Raw genomic sequence first — 16,426 nt, 5'->3', positions numbered from 1 at the left:
CTCTCTTAAACTAATTTCAGCATCAGGGACATGATGGGAAACAACTGTTGATGGTGTGCTGGTGTGCATACTCTCTTAAACCAAATCAGGATATAATTGCCATGTAACTGAATGGGTACATCTTCAGCATATGAGAGGAAAAGCAGGTTACCCAGAAATAAAAAATAATGTGGGCACAGGGAGAACATGCAAACTTCACACAGATAGTGAAAAGGCTGTGATTTGAATGGATGTCACTGAATCTTTGAGGTAAGAGTGAACAGTGCCATTATACTATCCATGAGTATAATGTGAAGTATTTGTAAGACCAAAGATAATTTGTGGTTACTGGGAGCTTGTCTGGTTATACCTGCAGTGGATATCCTGTAGTATCTGGAGCTAAGGGTACGGGTAGAGTATGGCTCATAAAATGCATATTTTATGGTCAAAAACACATGAGAACACAACTAATTAGACAAGTGAGAGCCAAGCATTCAGTCCTTCAAGGTTGTTTGTTTAGCTAATCGTTGAACTGTCCCAGTATCTCATCCAGATACTTCTTAAAGATTTCATGTTTCAGCTACATGATTCAGTAGTTTTCCAGATTCCAGCAGATCTTGGAAGTAAAGATGTACGTCTGGCTTTAGCCTTAAATATGCTTCTTCTTAATTTCCACTGGTGTCCTACCATGCAAAAGCATTTAGAATTGCAGAACATTTCTTATGATTTGAGCACTCGCTTAAAATTTTGGAACGCCAAGCTTTTCTTTTTACTTTAATTTCCTGAATGTCCTCCTCATCCTCCTCCTGATCTTCATCTTTTGAGGTTGGCATTGCAGGAGTGAAAAGTGAGAAAGAGAACACACTGTTAGTATGTTTATCTGTCCTCCACAAACAGAAGGCTGATTTGTAATTTCTTTCAAAATTTGGTTCAGTTCATAAATAATCCTTTATATGCTGCTTGATAAATTGTATATTTTTTGTAGGTCATCCTAAATTGTCGGTTGTTTGCTACATCAATAGATGAGGACCTTGCACACATTTGAGATACTACACCTTTCTTAAAACTTTAAAAGCACCTCTTTTATAGAAGTTTGAAATGTGCTCCTCCTGCAGATGACAAAGGATACATTGTTAGAATATTTGAAAATTAATATTTCTGTTGCATTTCCTTATGCTTTGGGCAATGGCCATACATTCATCATCAGTGAAGTTGTTTTAGTTTACTGTTTCCCCATTCCATTTAGGGATTAACTTATTTTGTTACTGTCTTGTTTTGCTCACTTGTTCTGTGTCACGGATATCTAGTGCATGCCTTGCAGACACGGGTGTGCATTAGTACAAACGTCACAGTTGTTATAAAATGTAAAAGAGATGTTTGTTAGGTTAGTATATTTTAAGCCTTTCTCATCCACTTTTTGTTGTGTGGGTGACGATGTGGTAGTGAGGCAATAGTATTAAGAAATCCAGGAGACTGGGGTCCATTCCTGGTCATGGGTGCTGCATGCATGCAGTGTACATCATTTTTCAGTGTGTATTTAGGGTTTTTTTTCCTGCCGATCCTCTAGTTTTGCTCTTGTATTTCAAAAATGCACTGCTGACTCAAAATTGATACCATGGGAGTAAGAATTGGCATTAAGAGGTTTAGATAAAGAATATACAGTTGACCCCTGAAATTCGCAGGGGTTACATTTCTAGAGCACCTGCGAATTTTGCAGAACCTCGGGTGGGGTCTCTTCTTCAGGTGCTTGGGCAGCATATTAGGGCTTTAAGAAGAATTAAAAGAAAAACACTTGATAGCTACACGCAGTAAACTGTTATGATGCGGGAATGCTGGGCTGCATCTGCCGGAGATGTGTCACAGGGCAGCAGCCAATCCGCAGCAAGGAGTAATTAATAACGCTCTCAGATTGGCTACTTTCAAACCTCTCGCCTCTGAGTACAGGGGTATTTCACCATCCCAAGCCACGTTTTCCTCTATGGTTGCTTTGTGTTCTCTCTACAGTACAGTATTGCCACAAAAAATGCCATATAAAAATTGTGGAGGATATTTGTGGTGTCGGCAAACAATTATTAGTTAGGTTCCAAGGAAAAATCCGCAAATGACTGTGGCCGTGAACTCTGAGCCGTGACTTCGCGGGGGTCAACTGTACGGTATACGTAGATGTGGTAGCATTGCATTAATAAAGTGAAGTAGTGGCAGACGACAATTTAACAAATTCCACCCATGTCTTTTTTTTCTTCTTTCTTTCTCTGATATGTAATAGAATCTCTTCCCCTACTACTTGTTTTTGCCATTTTACAATTTATATAAATTAATTGTAAATAATGATCATGCTCATCGATCCTATCATCCATTTTTCTCTCTATTTTATAAACCTTCTTACCACAGAACAAATTTGACAAGAATTTTACATTCATTTTAGTAAAGCTTTCTAATCCTGTTCGTCTATTTTTTTGTAAAATGACATAGAGTCTGTTATGATACTTCAAAGTGTCAAAGCTTGAAAGTCCTAAAAAAAAATCCAAAAATGCCCAATATAGAAGAAAACCATCAAAATCTGCTTAGTAACCAGGGCAAAAACAGCTAAAATAAAGATTTATTTCATGAAAAAGACTGTCAAACAGTGAAGCTCCAGAGCACAAAAGACAAAGAGGCAAAGCCTGGAAAAGGCAATCCCAATCCAAAATGTCAATGTCAATTTATTTATATAGCACATTTAAAAAACAACATAGTAATGCTGTGGCCAAAGTGCTTTACAATAATAGAATAAAAGAAAAACAAAACGACATAAAAACATAAATAGAAATAAAATATATGAACATAAATTAAGATACATAATAAATAGAAGTGATGTTATATAATCACAAAGAGGAAACCATCAGTATTACTGAAGGTCACGGAATGCAAGTGAATAGAAATGAGTTTTTAATCTTGTTTTGAACAGTTGAATTGTAGACGACTCCTTTATGTGATGAGGTAAAGAGTTCCACAGGCGAGGAGCAGCAGCTGCAAAAGCCCTGTCCCCCTTGGTTTTACACTTGGTACGAGGGACAACCAGAGACAACTGACCAAAAGATCTAAGCACTCTGGATCGTTGGTGTAAAACACGCAATTCAGATAAATAGGCAGGAGCAAGCCCATGTAAAGATTTAAAAACTAGCAGCAAGATTTTAAAATCAATTCGAAAACTGACAGGCAGCCAGTGTAAAGAAGCTAAAATAGGAGAAACAGAGTCCTACTTTCTTGCCCCAACCAGAAAGCGAACGGCAGCATTTTGGACCAGCTGTAACCAGTTAATCAGAGATTTGTTTATCCCAGAATACGGCGAGTTGCAGTAATCGAGGCGAGAAAAAATAAAAGCATGTGTAGCTTTCTCAAGATCCCTAGAAGATAAAAAAGGCTTGATCTTAACTAATAGACAAAGTTGGAAAAAGCAATTCTTGACTACAGAATTTACTTGTTTCTCAAAAGAGAGGTTACTATCAAAGGTAACACCAAGATTGCGGACTTGAGGTTTGGAAAAGACAGAGAAAGAGCCGAGAAGTCCAAGACCAATTTGGGCTTTAGCTGATGGACCCACTATAAGCACCTCCGTTTTATTTTGATTTAGATCAAGAAAATTATTAGCCATCCAGGATCTTAGTTCAGACAGACAGTTGTGGAGTTGATTTGTTGTAGAGTTGCAGACAGGAATATAAACCTGTGTATCATCAGCATGGCAGTGAAAAGAAAGGAATATAAACCTGAGTATCATCAGCATAGCAGTGAAAATAAATGTTAAATTTCCTAAAAATTGCTCCAATAGGGTGAGGATATATAGAGAATAAAATAGGACCCAAAATGGATCCCTGAGGAACACCATATTTAAGAGGAGCAGTAGAAGAAAAGAGGAATTAAAAGTCACTGAAAAGTGTCTACCAGTTAAATACGACCTGAACCAGTTAAGAGCAGCCCCTTTAAGCCCAACAAGATATTCAAGCTGCATCAGCATTATTTCATGGTCAATAGTGTCAAAGGCAGCGGACAGGTCAAGAAAGAGAAGGACTGCCGCATCACCTGAGTCAGTAATAAGAGAGATGTCGTTGAACACTTTCAGGAGTGCTGTTTCAACAACATGATAACGCCTAAAGCTAGATTGGTAGATCTCAAATAAATTATTGGAGTTAAGATGATCGACCAATTGATTATAAATAATTCTTTCTAGAATTTTAGCCAGAAATGGCAGTTGGGAAATTGGACGAAAATTGGCTAAAACTCCAGGATCTAATTCTGCCATTTTTAGACGGGGACGGACTGCAGCATGTTTAAAAAATGAGAGCACACCCCCGAACTAATAGAATCATTGATAATGGCTAGTAAGGGTGGGCCCAACACATCAAAGGCTTCCACTAAGAGACATGGTGGTACAATATCGAGGGGGCTGGAAACTGGTTTAAGGGTGTCAATAGTTCTTTTTAGCTGTGAAAGTGAGACTAGATCAAAGGATTCTAAGACAATGTCATGATTAACAGTAGGAAGTTTATATTCAGTGTGAACAATGCCACGGCATATAGTATCAGTTTTGCTGACAAAGAATGATAGAAACTGCTTACATGAATGAACAGTGCTATTTAATCCCATCGCAGAGTGAGGGTGAATGGCCGTATTAATTGAATTAAATAAGACCCTAGGATTCTTTGAATGGCGGGATACTAAATCGGCAAAGATAGAGACAAAGTCAAAACAACAGAGCACAGGTTCAGAAAATTCAGAAAAATCCCCAAAGCACAAAAATAAAAACGAGAACTCGCCATACAGAGAGCGCTTTTACAATGATCCACAAGGGATGGAGGGTTGACCCACTCTTATTAAGGCTCAAGGCAGTCCACCCACAAATGGTACACATGGTACATTCGAAAAGTTACACAGATGCATAGAAACTTAAAGATCGATAAATGTAACAAAACCAAGGAAACTAAAAAGAACAAAACAAGACACAAATATGGCCAGAGGAGGGACCTGAGCTGAAATATCCCTAAAGCACCACTTTCTACTATGCTACTTGGTCATATATTCCATCGGCAAGTGGTTCTTTGTGTGAAGTCAAGTCTACCCTTGACAAGTTTCCATGTGTATCCACTTGTTCTTGTTAAAGGACTTAAATGAAAGTAGCAACTGTGCTAATTTCCTTTCATAATTTAAAAACCTTTAGTCATGTCACCTTATCATCTTAGTTTGCCGAAGTTGATCCAGTCATTCCTCACAATTCAAACCTCATAAGTCCTGGATTCAGTCTTTCTTCTCTGGACTAGTACAGTCAAAGGGTACTACTTTTGCACCTTCTATAATTCATATTGGAAATCGAGTGACGTGATTGGCTTTGAATTATGGTACAGGTTGACATCTGTGGTTTGTGGCACTGGTGTTGAGCCCAGAGGAAAATGTTTTGATCTCTGTGTTAATAAGAAGCCAGAATTAAAAGCCATATCTATGCTCATAAGTATGAGTACAAACAAGGTGTTGCTTTAAGTAGTAGTGTAGTAGTAATGTCATGTGTGCAAAATACATTTACCTGACTTGGATGTTATTTTCGAGAAATTATGTGGGTAGGATTGGTGGGCTTTGTTGGGCTGAATGGCCTGCTCTTGTCAAACATTTTTCTAATGTTCAGTGAAATTCTTATATGAACGTCCAACCAACAAGCAGCACATCGGCTCTCTAAGGCACCATGATAAGTAAAAATATATTAAAATATATAACTTTATTTAATAGTAAAAACAAATCCGCGTACCTGTTGCTGTCCTTGCCCCTGGTTCTAGTATAGCTACCGATCCGTATTGCTTTTGCTTGTTTTGTCTTGCATTTAACTAGTCAAGGGTGCCAAGTCCTATATTTTAGAACCGTCCACTAATTTCAAACAATTACCCCTGGCTGGGGACCTGGACCTGAAATAGTGCAGATGTTATTGTGGAAAAACTATTGTTTCTTCCAGAATGTATTCTTATGGTGTGATGACTCTTACTGACTATTGACTGACTGTTGTGAGGTGCTTGCATTGCAGGTAGTAGCCAAGTTAACTTTAATGCAAACAAATTCTTTCGTGCTGACATGTATAATGCATTCACTCACAGAGAGCTCTCTCTACGTGGGTACATACACTGAGGTATAATGTAACATTGTGAATAGTGTACGCCAAGTTGTAGCATTCTAGCACATAGAATGTTCAGCGTGTAGTATCTGATTGATAAAGAGGGACCGCACATATTTACTTGCCTACCCAGTAAGACTTTTGTTCGATCATTGAATCTTGGGGTAACACAAAAGCTAGAGCATTGAATCTGGCAAAATACATTTTACAATAATCTAGAATATACTGGATATACAGTATACTATTCAATTACTGAGCAGTCTTTATTTTTGAAATTCTGGTTGTTTATTTCTAATGTACTATTTAAGCTAATTAAGAAAGAAGTAAAGTGTAGTCTTTAGAGGAAACTTACCTCTTTCTCGCACACAGCCTTTTTTGATTTAGTTTATTTATTGATTCATTTATGTATTCCTTACATTTCCTCTATCCAGTTCAGGATTGTGGGTACTGGAGGTTATCCTGTTAGAACTGGGCCTAAAGCAGGAACAAACCCTGGACAGGGCATCAGTCCACCCCATTGTGGCCAATTTAGATTAGCTGTTCCCCAAGACATGAGTGTTAGGTTTTGCAGGGGGGATTTGGATTACCTAGAGAAAAAAATAAACACACAAGCATGGGGGGCCCACAGACAGTGAGCACTCTGAAATTTGAATCCGGGGACTCTGGAGCTGCAGCACTGCTGAATGAAGAAGAAAAACCCAACCCCCCAATTGTGCATTTGTGAGTAACTGATTAAATGAAAGGGGAAACATGTGCGTAACTAATCCACGCTTTAAAATGGAGACGTTAATATCTGATTATTTAATTCTTTAAAATGAAAATTGACAGCTGGCGAATTTGCTCTCCCAGGGCTAGGGGCTGAAAGGCCCTGATTTGCATGTCATCAGTATAATGAGGCAGAACGTTGTTTAACGCTGTGACATTTGTACACATTGGCCTCTTATGCTAGGCACCCTTGAGGATGATTCACCCAGACAATCTGCTACTTCTCGCCACCAAAACAATTAGCCTTTGGGTCAGCTGTCTTCTGCCATAATAAAGCTAGAAAATCTTGGTTTCTAGACTCCAGTCTGCTGTGCACCTGGTGCTTGATGGTTTTGTGTTTTCCCAATTTTCTAAGAGCAGGACTAAACATGTCATCATTTTAATTGTAAACTTTGATTTTGTGTGGCCCGACCATGTGTGAGGGAAATTTACAAAACACGTATGAAGAAGAGTGGTATGTTCACAGACTGCACTGCTCATTATCTAACTCGCTGACTGCATCTTCAGCATCAGGTATAAGGTGGGCAGATGCTCTACGTGGAATTTCACTCAATTAGAGGACTCCAACACAGCCTCACACAGGGGATTTTGGGTCAGCAGTCAGCCTATCATTAAGGGCTTTGTTCACTTTTTTGGTCCTAGCATGACAGTTAATAAAGAGTAGGACCCGTGCAGTTGAGATTATAGCCTACATAGAAGCTACCTACTGTATGTGGTGTCATTTACAACAGATAATAATCAAGATTAGCATACTGTAAATCTCACAAGGTGTCCTGTTATTGTGTGACAACATATCTGTTATAGTCATGGAGCGTCCCCCACTATTCAGTTCCCACCCTGCTTCTTCAGATTTGGACCCCTTGAAAGGTGCATTAAAACAATTTGTTTTCATAATGACAATAATATTTATGTTTAATTGTAAAGAGTAGTTTAAGGAAAGCAGATTAAGTGTGTTAAAAAGCAAATATGGCTATGTTGTTAATAGCTAATCACCTTTTTTTGTTTTAAACCCTTGAATTTTGAAAAAAGGATAGATTTTTTTTGAATAAAGCAAACTCTTTGGGCTATGCCAGCTTTACACAAATATCAAAACAAAGGAAATAACTACACCATTCAAGGAACCCCATTAAAAACGGATTTTGATGTCCTGAATAAGAAGTTTGCTGGGAGCAGATGTTGGCTCTCCAGATCTGATTTTTGGGGACGGTTGTTCTACTACTCTGCGGTGGGTTGGCGCCCTACCTGGGATTGGTTCCCTGCCTTGCGCCCTGTGTTGGCTGGGATTGGCTCCAGCAGACCCCTGTGACCCTGTGTTCGGATTCAGCGGGTTGGAAAATGGATGGATGGATGGGTGTTCCACTACTCTGGATTGCCCTTTCTGCACTTATGAAGCTGAGCATGAACACCCTCTCACTTTTAACATACTGTCAGTTCATAAATTTTATTCTTGGGAATTCATTTACTTGTGTTTGGTTCCTAAATGGACAAAAGACATGTTATGAGTGTTTAGGTCCCAAAGGCAAAGAAAATAAAATAAAGATGGGGAGAGAAAATTATAAAAAAAAAAAAAAAAAAAAAATATATATATATATATATATATATTTTTTTCACAATTTTTTTCACAAGGTGAAAAAAGGACAAATCCTCGAGCTATCGCAGTGTGCCACGCTTGGCTTAAAGAAGAACAGATCTACTTGCTGCAGATGCTGCTTCAAACTGAACACTTTCTTCTGTTGGTGGTGTCTTTTAGGGGGGAAGGGATTTCACGACTCTTCTGAGGCGTCTTTCTCCACTCTTAAGGCAGACATGGAAGGGAGGTTAGACACTGTGCATCCCCCTTAGTCGTCTGTCTGTGTTCTCTGTAACAAGACCCCATAAGGCACGCGTTGGACAACAGTTAATTTTTTTTTTTTAACAGTCCCACAAAAACTTTCAATATACCCTGCAGATGAGCAAGTAATTCAGTGCCAACTCATCCTCAAATGCACCCAAAAGAATCTTCTTACAAATTATTACATAAATTTCATAGTTCAATAGTTAGAAGTCCTTCTTCACAGCTCCCATGTCCTGGGTTTGGTTCTCTCTCTTGGTCATTGAGTGTGTTGGGTTTTTCTCTGGTGCTCCAGTTTTCTCCCAGAATTCCAAAGTCATACTAGTTAGTTTAACCTGGCGTCCTGCTTGACAGGGAGTTGAAGATGATGACTCCAGTTGCTCATCTTGTCTCTTGAAGATGTCAGATTACAAGACTAGGATTCACAGGGGATGATGAAGTGCATGCCTTCGTGATGAGTTTCCAAAGTATTGCGAGCTCACTCGTTTTTTTGACCACCAATAATGTGCTGCCTGATCACATATATGAATGCTTTTCAGGTATGGTGTGTTTAATCACAACCTCAGCCCTTCATTTTTTTCCCCATTCTGTTGTGGTACATAAACATCAGACAGATGACCCTCTCTTCTGTTTATCAGGTCCAAAACACACTCTTCTTCCGTTTCTGTGTGGCCGAGTGCTTTGCATGTAATGCACGTCTAGCAAATTGCAGATTGGTGGGACTGAGTCACTGGGCATGTCAAACTACACAACTGTCAGTCATGGAAGTGGGCTACAAACTTCCCCCGACTTGCTAACATGAAGTCTGCAACTGAAAATCACTGGAAAAATCATTTATTGTGATGGGTGTTTTGGTTTGTGTGGGTAATTTACCATCTATATGAGTGAATGTGTTTATAAGTGTGGCTGAGGTGGTCATTGCTGGTTGCTTCTGACCTTCCGCTCAGTGCCTTTCCACAGCTCTAGACGGGATTGAGCAGGAACAGGAAATGAGTGGATGGATGGATGGATGGACATATCACAAATCTTTAACTGTTTCTACCATCCAATTTTCTGTCATTTTTAAAGTATAAAATGGTGACTGCTGGGTGATGCTGCTGTCTAATCAACAAAGGGATTTATCTAAAAGTAGGATTAATCTTGGGAATCACTGGCCTAGATAGGTTTGCACAAAACACCATGAACTGATTGAACATCAAGGCACACAGTAGGCTGGAATAATTTCAGCTGCTGAGAAAGTGACTGATGAAAGACATAAAAAAAAAATCTTGATAGAGTATAAATCATAAATCTTCTAATGCTTTGTTTGTGCCTGGCTTATGTGTTTGTTTATGAAATGCTTGGTGGATCATCTATCGCATGAAAGCACACAGGACTTAATTGATGTTCTAAAAAACAACACATGCTGTTTATGAAGAAAACTCTTTCAAGTCCACAAAAAAACTCAACACTTCCCATTTTTTCATTTTCTGAACCCCTTTTTCCCCATTAAATTATGTCTGAATCCTGGCCTGGTTTTTTTCTCTGTGAAGTTTGCTTGTTCTACCCAAAGTCAGTGTGGATTTTCTCTCCCACATCACAAAGACAAGCATGTTGGTTTAATTGGTGAGTTTAAACTGGCCTTGTATAAATGATAGGCCGATGGTCCATGGTTGGTTCCTGCTTTGCCCCTGATGCTGTCATGATAGGCTTCAGGGCCACAGGGAGTTGAAGTGGAGTTAGGAGAGTTTGACTGTGGATGATTGCAAATTCTGACCTGCTAGTTGTGGTCCAAGTGTCTAAAGAAAAAATGGGTTCACCCTGAGACCTGTAGGTCACCTTACCTTCACCTTAACAAAGAGCTGCTTAATAAAGTTTACTGTTGCTTTTCCAATGCATCTCCAGATTCTGAACTACACAGTTTAATTATTCCCCGCACCAAATATTCATGTCACTATTTTTGAAATTTCTTTTACTCGGCTTGTTCTCCATTTCTTAAAAGAATCCTTACAAACAGTTGATCTTTTGTTTCTACCATTCAGGTATTTAAACTTCTCTACCAGGCCTCCCTGTGGCTGCCTCCTTTCAGGCTGTGCAGATTGTGCTGTGTTCCACCTTTTAATTGGTTACTCTTGATTATTTTTATTGTAAAACCAGCAAGGTGTCCACTCTACTTACTCATATATATTTATATTTTGCTGTGGCAGGGCAGAGCATTGTTTTTGTGTCACTAATTTCTAAATCATGGTATGACTGTGTTTGTATTGCATCACTTCTCTTTAGAGTTTTGATATGAATGTGTGAATTTGGAGTGGAAACAGCACAGCATAGACATTTGGGTTTATAGGAGTCCTGTTTTCTGGAACAATGTAAGGTGATGTGTCATGTTACGAATTTAACAAATGAGAGACCATTCAGTCCTTCAGGCTTGTTTGGTTAGCTAATAGCTAAGCTGTTTCAATATGTCATCCAGTGATGTTGAACCATGGGGCAGACATATGCCCTAGAAGCTGAGAATGAATGAATGAAAATAGAAAGGAGAAAAACATAGACTGTTTATCTAAAATATGGACAAGGAACATGTTTTCCATCAAAGAGATCTTTAGGTTAGAACATTTCCAAGCTATAAGTGAGTGTTATTTGTGATAGATCCTCCAGGTTTGGTTCTTGTCGTGAGCTTTTTTCTATTGGTATCAAATTCCCCCCAAGTGACCCTGTATAGAAACAAATAGGCCTGCAAAATGTTAGTGTGAATGAATATGCTTTTGTTGATGTGCTAGAACAGTTGTCTCCAGCACCAGTCCTAGGGGAATCCTGTGGCTGCAGGTTTTTGTTTCAATCAGTTTCACTACCAGTGAGTCATTTTAACTCATACTGATGTCATTGTTCGTCTTTTTTCCCTTCTGTTATTCTGTGTTTAGAAAAAGCTGTAGTTTTCAAGCTGCACAGAAAATAACTAAGAGATCAGAAGTTAAAACTCTGAATACTTCTAGCTTTTCTTATGAATGTAAATATCACACTGCTGCTGTTTACTAAATGCAGAATCGGAGAATAAAAAAATCCCAACTATTTAAACAATAATGCGGTTAAAAACTTTCTGATTGTGAAACTAGGTGGAACAAAAAGCTACAGCCAAAGAGGTCACTCAGGAATGGGATTGGAAAGCTTTTTGCTAGAGAAGTGTAGTGTTTTTCTGGTTAAAGAGTCCATCGTATAAATATATGAATTCAAAAATAATACCATAACATTTTCAAGCTTGTTTATTCTGCAGGGATGCTGGTGTTTATTCATCCTTGCTATATTGGGGGAAAAAAGAAAGAACTAACCCAGGACATACTTGCTCTAATTTCTGCATCACCTTGTCACCCTAATTAATTAACTAATATTTTCCACAATTATTAAGCATGATCTGTCTTTAGTGTGCGTCTGATTTGAATAGTGTGGTGGCACAATAGCACTGCTCCCTCATGGTTCTAGGAGAGTGGATTTGAATCCCACCCCATTGACTGCCTGTATAAAGCTTGCATGGTCTGTGTCTGTGTTGGTGCTTCTCCAGGTACTCTAATTCTCTCCTCAATTCCCTCTCCATCTCTAAGTTGGAACACTATGAGTGAGTAAACTCTGACATCTGACTGCACCAGATGTTGGCAAAACAGGCTTTGGCTCCAAACCCCAAGTTCAAAAAAACAGATTGATGAGAAATGTTAGCCAATGAGTTGCTGGGCTGGACTACTGACCAATGAATTAGGCGGGGAGGCGGGTCCTCAATTCAAATGCTTGGGCGCATCTGATTGTGTTTCATTTTCATTCAAGAGAGCATTTCTGGGTAGTGGTTTATTTAATAATATTTTAGTTAAAATATACATGTTTGGGATGTGGTGAGCTTCTGACTGGATAACGTCACATGTGGGTTATGCGACATGTAATGCGAGTGTTTTGTTTTTTTTCTTATCATGGAGTTTTTCATATTTTTTGCTGTTGTCCAGTGTTAGTCACCATTGTACTTATTATATCAGAATCTTTATTTTTATTCTGCGTGAAAACAGGAGAGTATTATTTTTTTCTAGGTCATCCCTACAATCTACATAGGTCAAGCAACATAAATAACAGTTTGGGTAGAGTATTCCTGTAGAGTTTAAACATAAACGGGAACATTTAGCAATAAATAGTATAAAATCATAAATACAGTATGTTCATACATTCTCAATCCAGTTTAAGATCATAAGAAGGTGGACTGTACCCCTGATATCACCAGACCAAGTCATGAACCAGGCCTGTGCCACAAGCCAATTGATTGCAGAACCCAGACACACCCACCACCACCCGGGGGCCAATTTGGAATCGCACATTAACCGAATCTGCATGTCCCTAGGGTTGTGCACTGAGGAAAACCAATGTCTGAATGTGTATACATACAGTGAACAAAACAAACTTTTTTTTCCTCCATTATCTTTTTAGTAATTGCAGCAACAAACATCCTTAGTAAATGGGGAATTTAGAAAAAAGACTTGAAAATTTCCTACAATGTCTCACTGATTTTTAAAAAAAATTTCTTTCCCTCTAGGATGAAGTGGATGAGCTACGAGCTGAGATGGAGGAGATGCGGGACAGCTATTTGGAGGAAGATGTTTACCAACTTCAGGAACTTCGCCGGGAATTGGATAGGGCCAATAAGAACTGCCGAATTCTGCAATACCGCTTAAGAAAAGCAGAACAGAAAAGCATGAAGGTTGCGCAGGGTCAAGTTGACGGAGAGCTCATTAGAAGCTTGGAGCAAGACCTAAAGGTAATTTAACATACAGTTGGAATGAATGAAACTCCAAAAAGCATGTCACTAATTAGCGACTCTAAAATGAACATGATTGATAAAAATCACTATTTGTAAACACATGCTGTTTTTCAAAATTTGCGTAGTATCAGACAAGGCACACAAAGTATTTTAAAAATCTATCGATGATGATACAGCACTCCTTTTTCTTCTGTTTTTGCATGTTCATCTGACATACTTTTTTTTGTAATCTAACCAGGCTGAAGATCATGTATTTCACATTTTTTACTTGGGTCAAACTATATATGCTTCTGTTAAATCTAGATAGTATTTTATAATTGTGTGGTTTTAAAGGTGTATAGGGTCATTATTATCCTGTGTAAAAAGTATGGTGAAATTTTAACTTACATTCACTAATTAACTAGTAAAACATTGCAGCTCTTCAGTGCCATGATTACCGAGTATAACAGTCCTACTTTGAAACTTCAGTCTTCCTTACCTGAAAAATCTCAGAACATATTTATGACTAATGGGCAACCAGAAGTATTGGTTCAGTTAACTGGTGTAAGACGGTGTTGCATGTTTAATAAATACAGTGTTGGGAAATAAGAAACTTTTGTATTCAGATTTTATCTTCATTCATTAAACATGCACTCTGTCGTGACTTTGGTTTGTGCTCACTGTGAACAGAACATTTGAGCCAAGTGATTGAGTGAAGAGGTTAATGTAAATTGAAAAAAGATGTTTCACTGGTAGACAATGCTAAAATGACTTGCACCAATTGGCACCCTATCCTAAGTTTTTTAGGTACGTTCGCATATAATGCACAAAGCATGTATTGCAGTAGCTCTGTTTTTCTGTCTGTTGGTTTGTCTGCATGAAAAAACTTAGAGCCCCATGGATGAATTTTGTTAAAATGTAGCATACTTCTTGGTCGGCCTGTACACTGGTATTGTGAGTGCTGTGCAGAGTGGAGGCAGAACCTCTGCGTTTTTCCCAGTTGAGTCTGGGGTTCGTCAGGGGTGTGTTCTTGCTCCTACTCTGTTCAATGCTTGTATGGACTGGGTGTTGGGCAAGGTCATGGGGTCCAGCGGCTGTGGGGCATCTGTTGGTGAAGAAAGATTCATGGATCTTGACTTTGCTGACGATGCTGTGATCTTTGTGGAGTCAATGGAGGCTCTGATTGGGACGCTCGAGAGACTGAGTGAGGAGTCTTGAGTGTCTGTGGCTTGCATGTATCCTGGATAAAAACCAAGATCCAGGCCTTTAATGACCTCTTGAGCACAGCCATCAGCAGTGTGTCTGTCTGGGGCGAGAGTGTCGACCTTGTCGAGAGGTTTACTTACCTTAGCAGTGACATTCATGTCTCTGGTGACTCTTCCTATGAAGTCAGTTGATGGATTGGGAGAGCATGTAGGGGTCATGAGGTCGCTGGAAAGGGATGTGTGGCGCTCCCGATATCTGTGCAAAAGGATGAAGGTCGAAGTCCTTAGAGTCCTGGTGCTTCTTGTCTTGCTATATGGTTGCACGATATAGACGCTATCCAGTGACCTGAGACGAAGACTGGACTCCTTTGGTACTTTGTCTGTCCGGAAAATCATTGGGTATTGTTGGTTTGACTTTGTGTCAAACGAGCGGTTGGTCATGGAGTTCCGAATTAGGCACATTGCCTGCATTGTGAGGGAGCTTCAGTTATGGCACTATGGCCATGTGGCACGTTTCCCCGAGTGTGATCCGGCTCGTAAGATCCTCATTGTTGGGGACCCGAGTGGCTGCACCAGGCCAAGGGGTTGCCCACATAACACTTGGCTGCGGCAGATAGAGGGTCATTTCCGGAGGGTGGGACTGGACCGCGTGTCTGCCTGGGGGGTTGCAAACCGGGATCCCAAGTTGTTTCGTTGTGTTGAGGGTGTGGCAACACACTGTACCAGTGCATGCTCCCCAACTTGACTTGACTTGTAAAGACTTCTTCTTTAAAGAAATTTGTTGTGATATTTTGAGAAGATCACACTGTATACCGTTTTAAATTTTTTAAATCTGCCATTGAAAAGCATTGGTGAATTTGCAAACTCCTCAGTCTTGAAAATGCAGAAATATTTTGTGTGACTTCAAGTATGAAATGGTATAACCACTATCAAGCTAAAGCAGTAAACTATCTTGTGTACTTTCCATTTTTTTTCACCTCCAATAGCCACTATTGACAGCAAACAGATCCCCATTAACAAGAAGTTACTTGTTGTCACTGGCTTCTTGAGCAAGCATGGGACTGCAATTTTTTTCCCTTATGCACTAATTTGTCTCTGATGATGATGAAATAAAGCAGTCATTAAACAATTGAGGATGGCCTTTCTGCATGGGCATATATGCTACACAAGTGTTCAGATTTGGGTCTTTGAAAATCTGGTCACACTAAAATTTACCATTAGAGTGACACATTCACCTGATATCTATAATGGTCACTGGCTGAAATAAAATTTGTCATTCACTTCTGTTATTCCCTAACATTTGTTGTAACTGAATAACTTTGCAAGTCCCATTTTATAAAATATTTCAATGGCCAGACATGTTCAAGCAAAGAAGGGATTAACTTTAAAAGCTTTTTTTTTTTGTTATCTTAATTGGCAATTGCAAATTGTGGGGTGTGTGTGCGTGTGTGTTTGAGAGCGGTCATGTCCAGGTTTGTTTTCAGCCTTGTGAGAAAGCCCTTGGCCTTCAAAACCTTGAAATGGATTGAGAAGATCACAGAAGCTACTGACAGAACTCAGTCCAAAGTGGGCTACAGTCCCTGCACAGTCCTCCAATGCGCTTAAATGTTACTCCACTTGTATATTTTCTAACTTCTTTTTTCTGCCTTGCACCTTATGCTGCCGGAAAGGCTACATCCACTGTAGGCTCAATTTCTTTATGGGTTCAGAAATGACAGGATGGATTATTTTCAGCAGAAGTGTTAAGATCAAAGGTCAACAAATCTGTG

The 16,426-nt window shown here is 39.2% G+C and overlaps 1 protein-coding gene across 6 annotated transcripts in view; it reads left to right on the top strand.

Annotated features, from left to right (window-relative positions):
• The window catches only part of LOC114653411 (microtubule cross-linking factor 1), a 236,441-nt gene that overhangs the window by 23,676 nt on the left and 196,339 nt on the right, over nucleotides 1-16,426 (top strand). For all 6 annotated transcript variants that reach the window (XM_051928734.1, XM_028803708.2, XM_028803712.2 and 3 more), the window contains exon 2: nucleotides 13,249-13,470. In XM_051928734.1, coding sequence (XP_051784694.1) covers nucleotides 13,249-13,470 — 222 coding nt within the window. The remainder of the gene's footprint in view (nucleotides 1-13,248; nucleotides 13,471-16,426) is intronic.

This window comes from Erpetoichthys calabaricus, chromosome 6 (assembly GCF_900747795.2).
Source record: "Erpetoichthys calabaricus chromosome 6, fErpCal1.3, whole genome shotgun sequence".
Lineage (NCBI taxonomy): Eukaryota > Metazoa > Chordata > Cladistia > Polypteriformes > Polypteridae > Erpetoichthys > Erpetoichthys calabaricus.
Note: the sequence above shows the minus strand (reverse complement) of the source record. Positions and strands in the feature narration are given on the sequence as shown.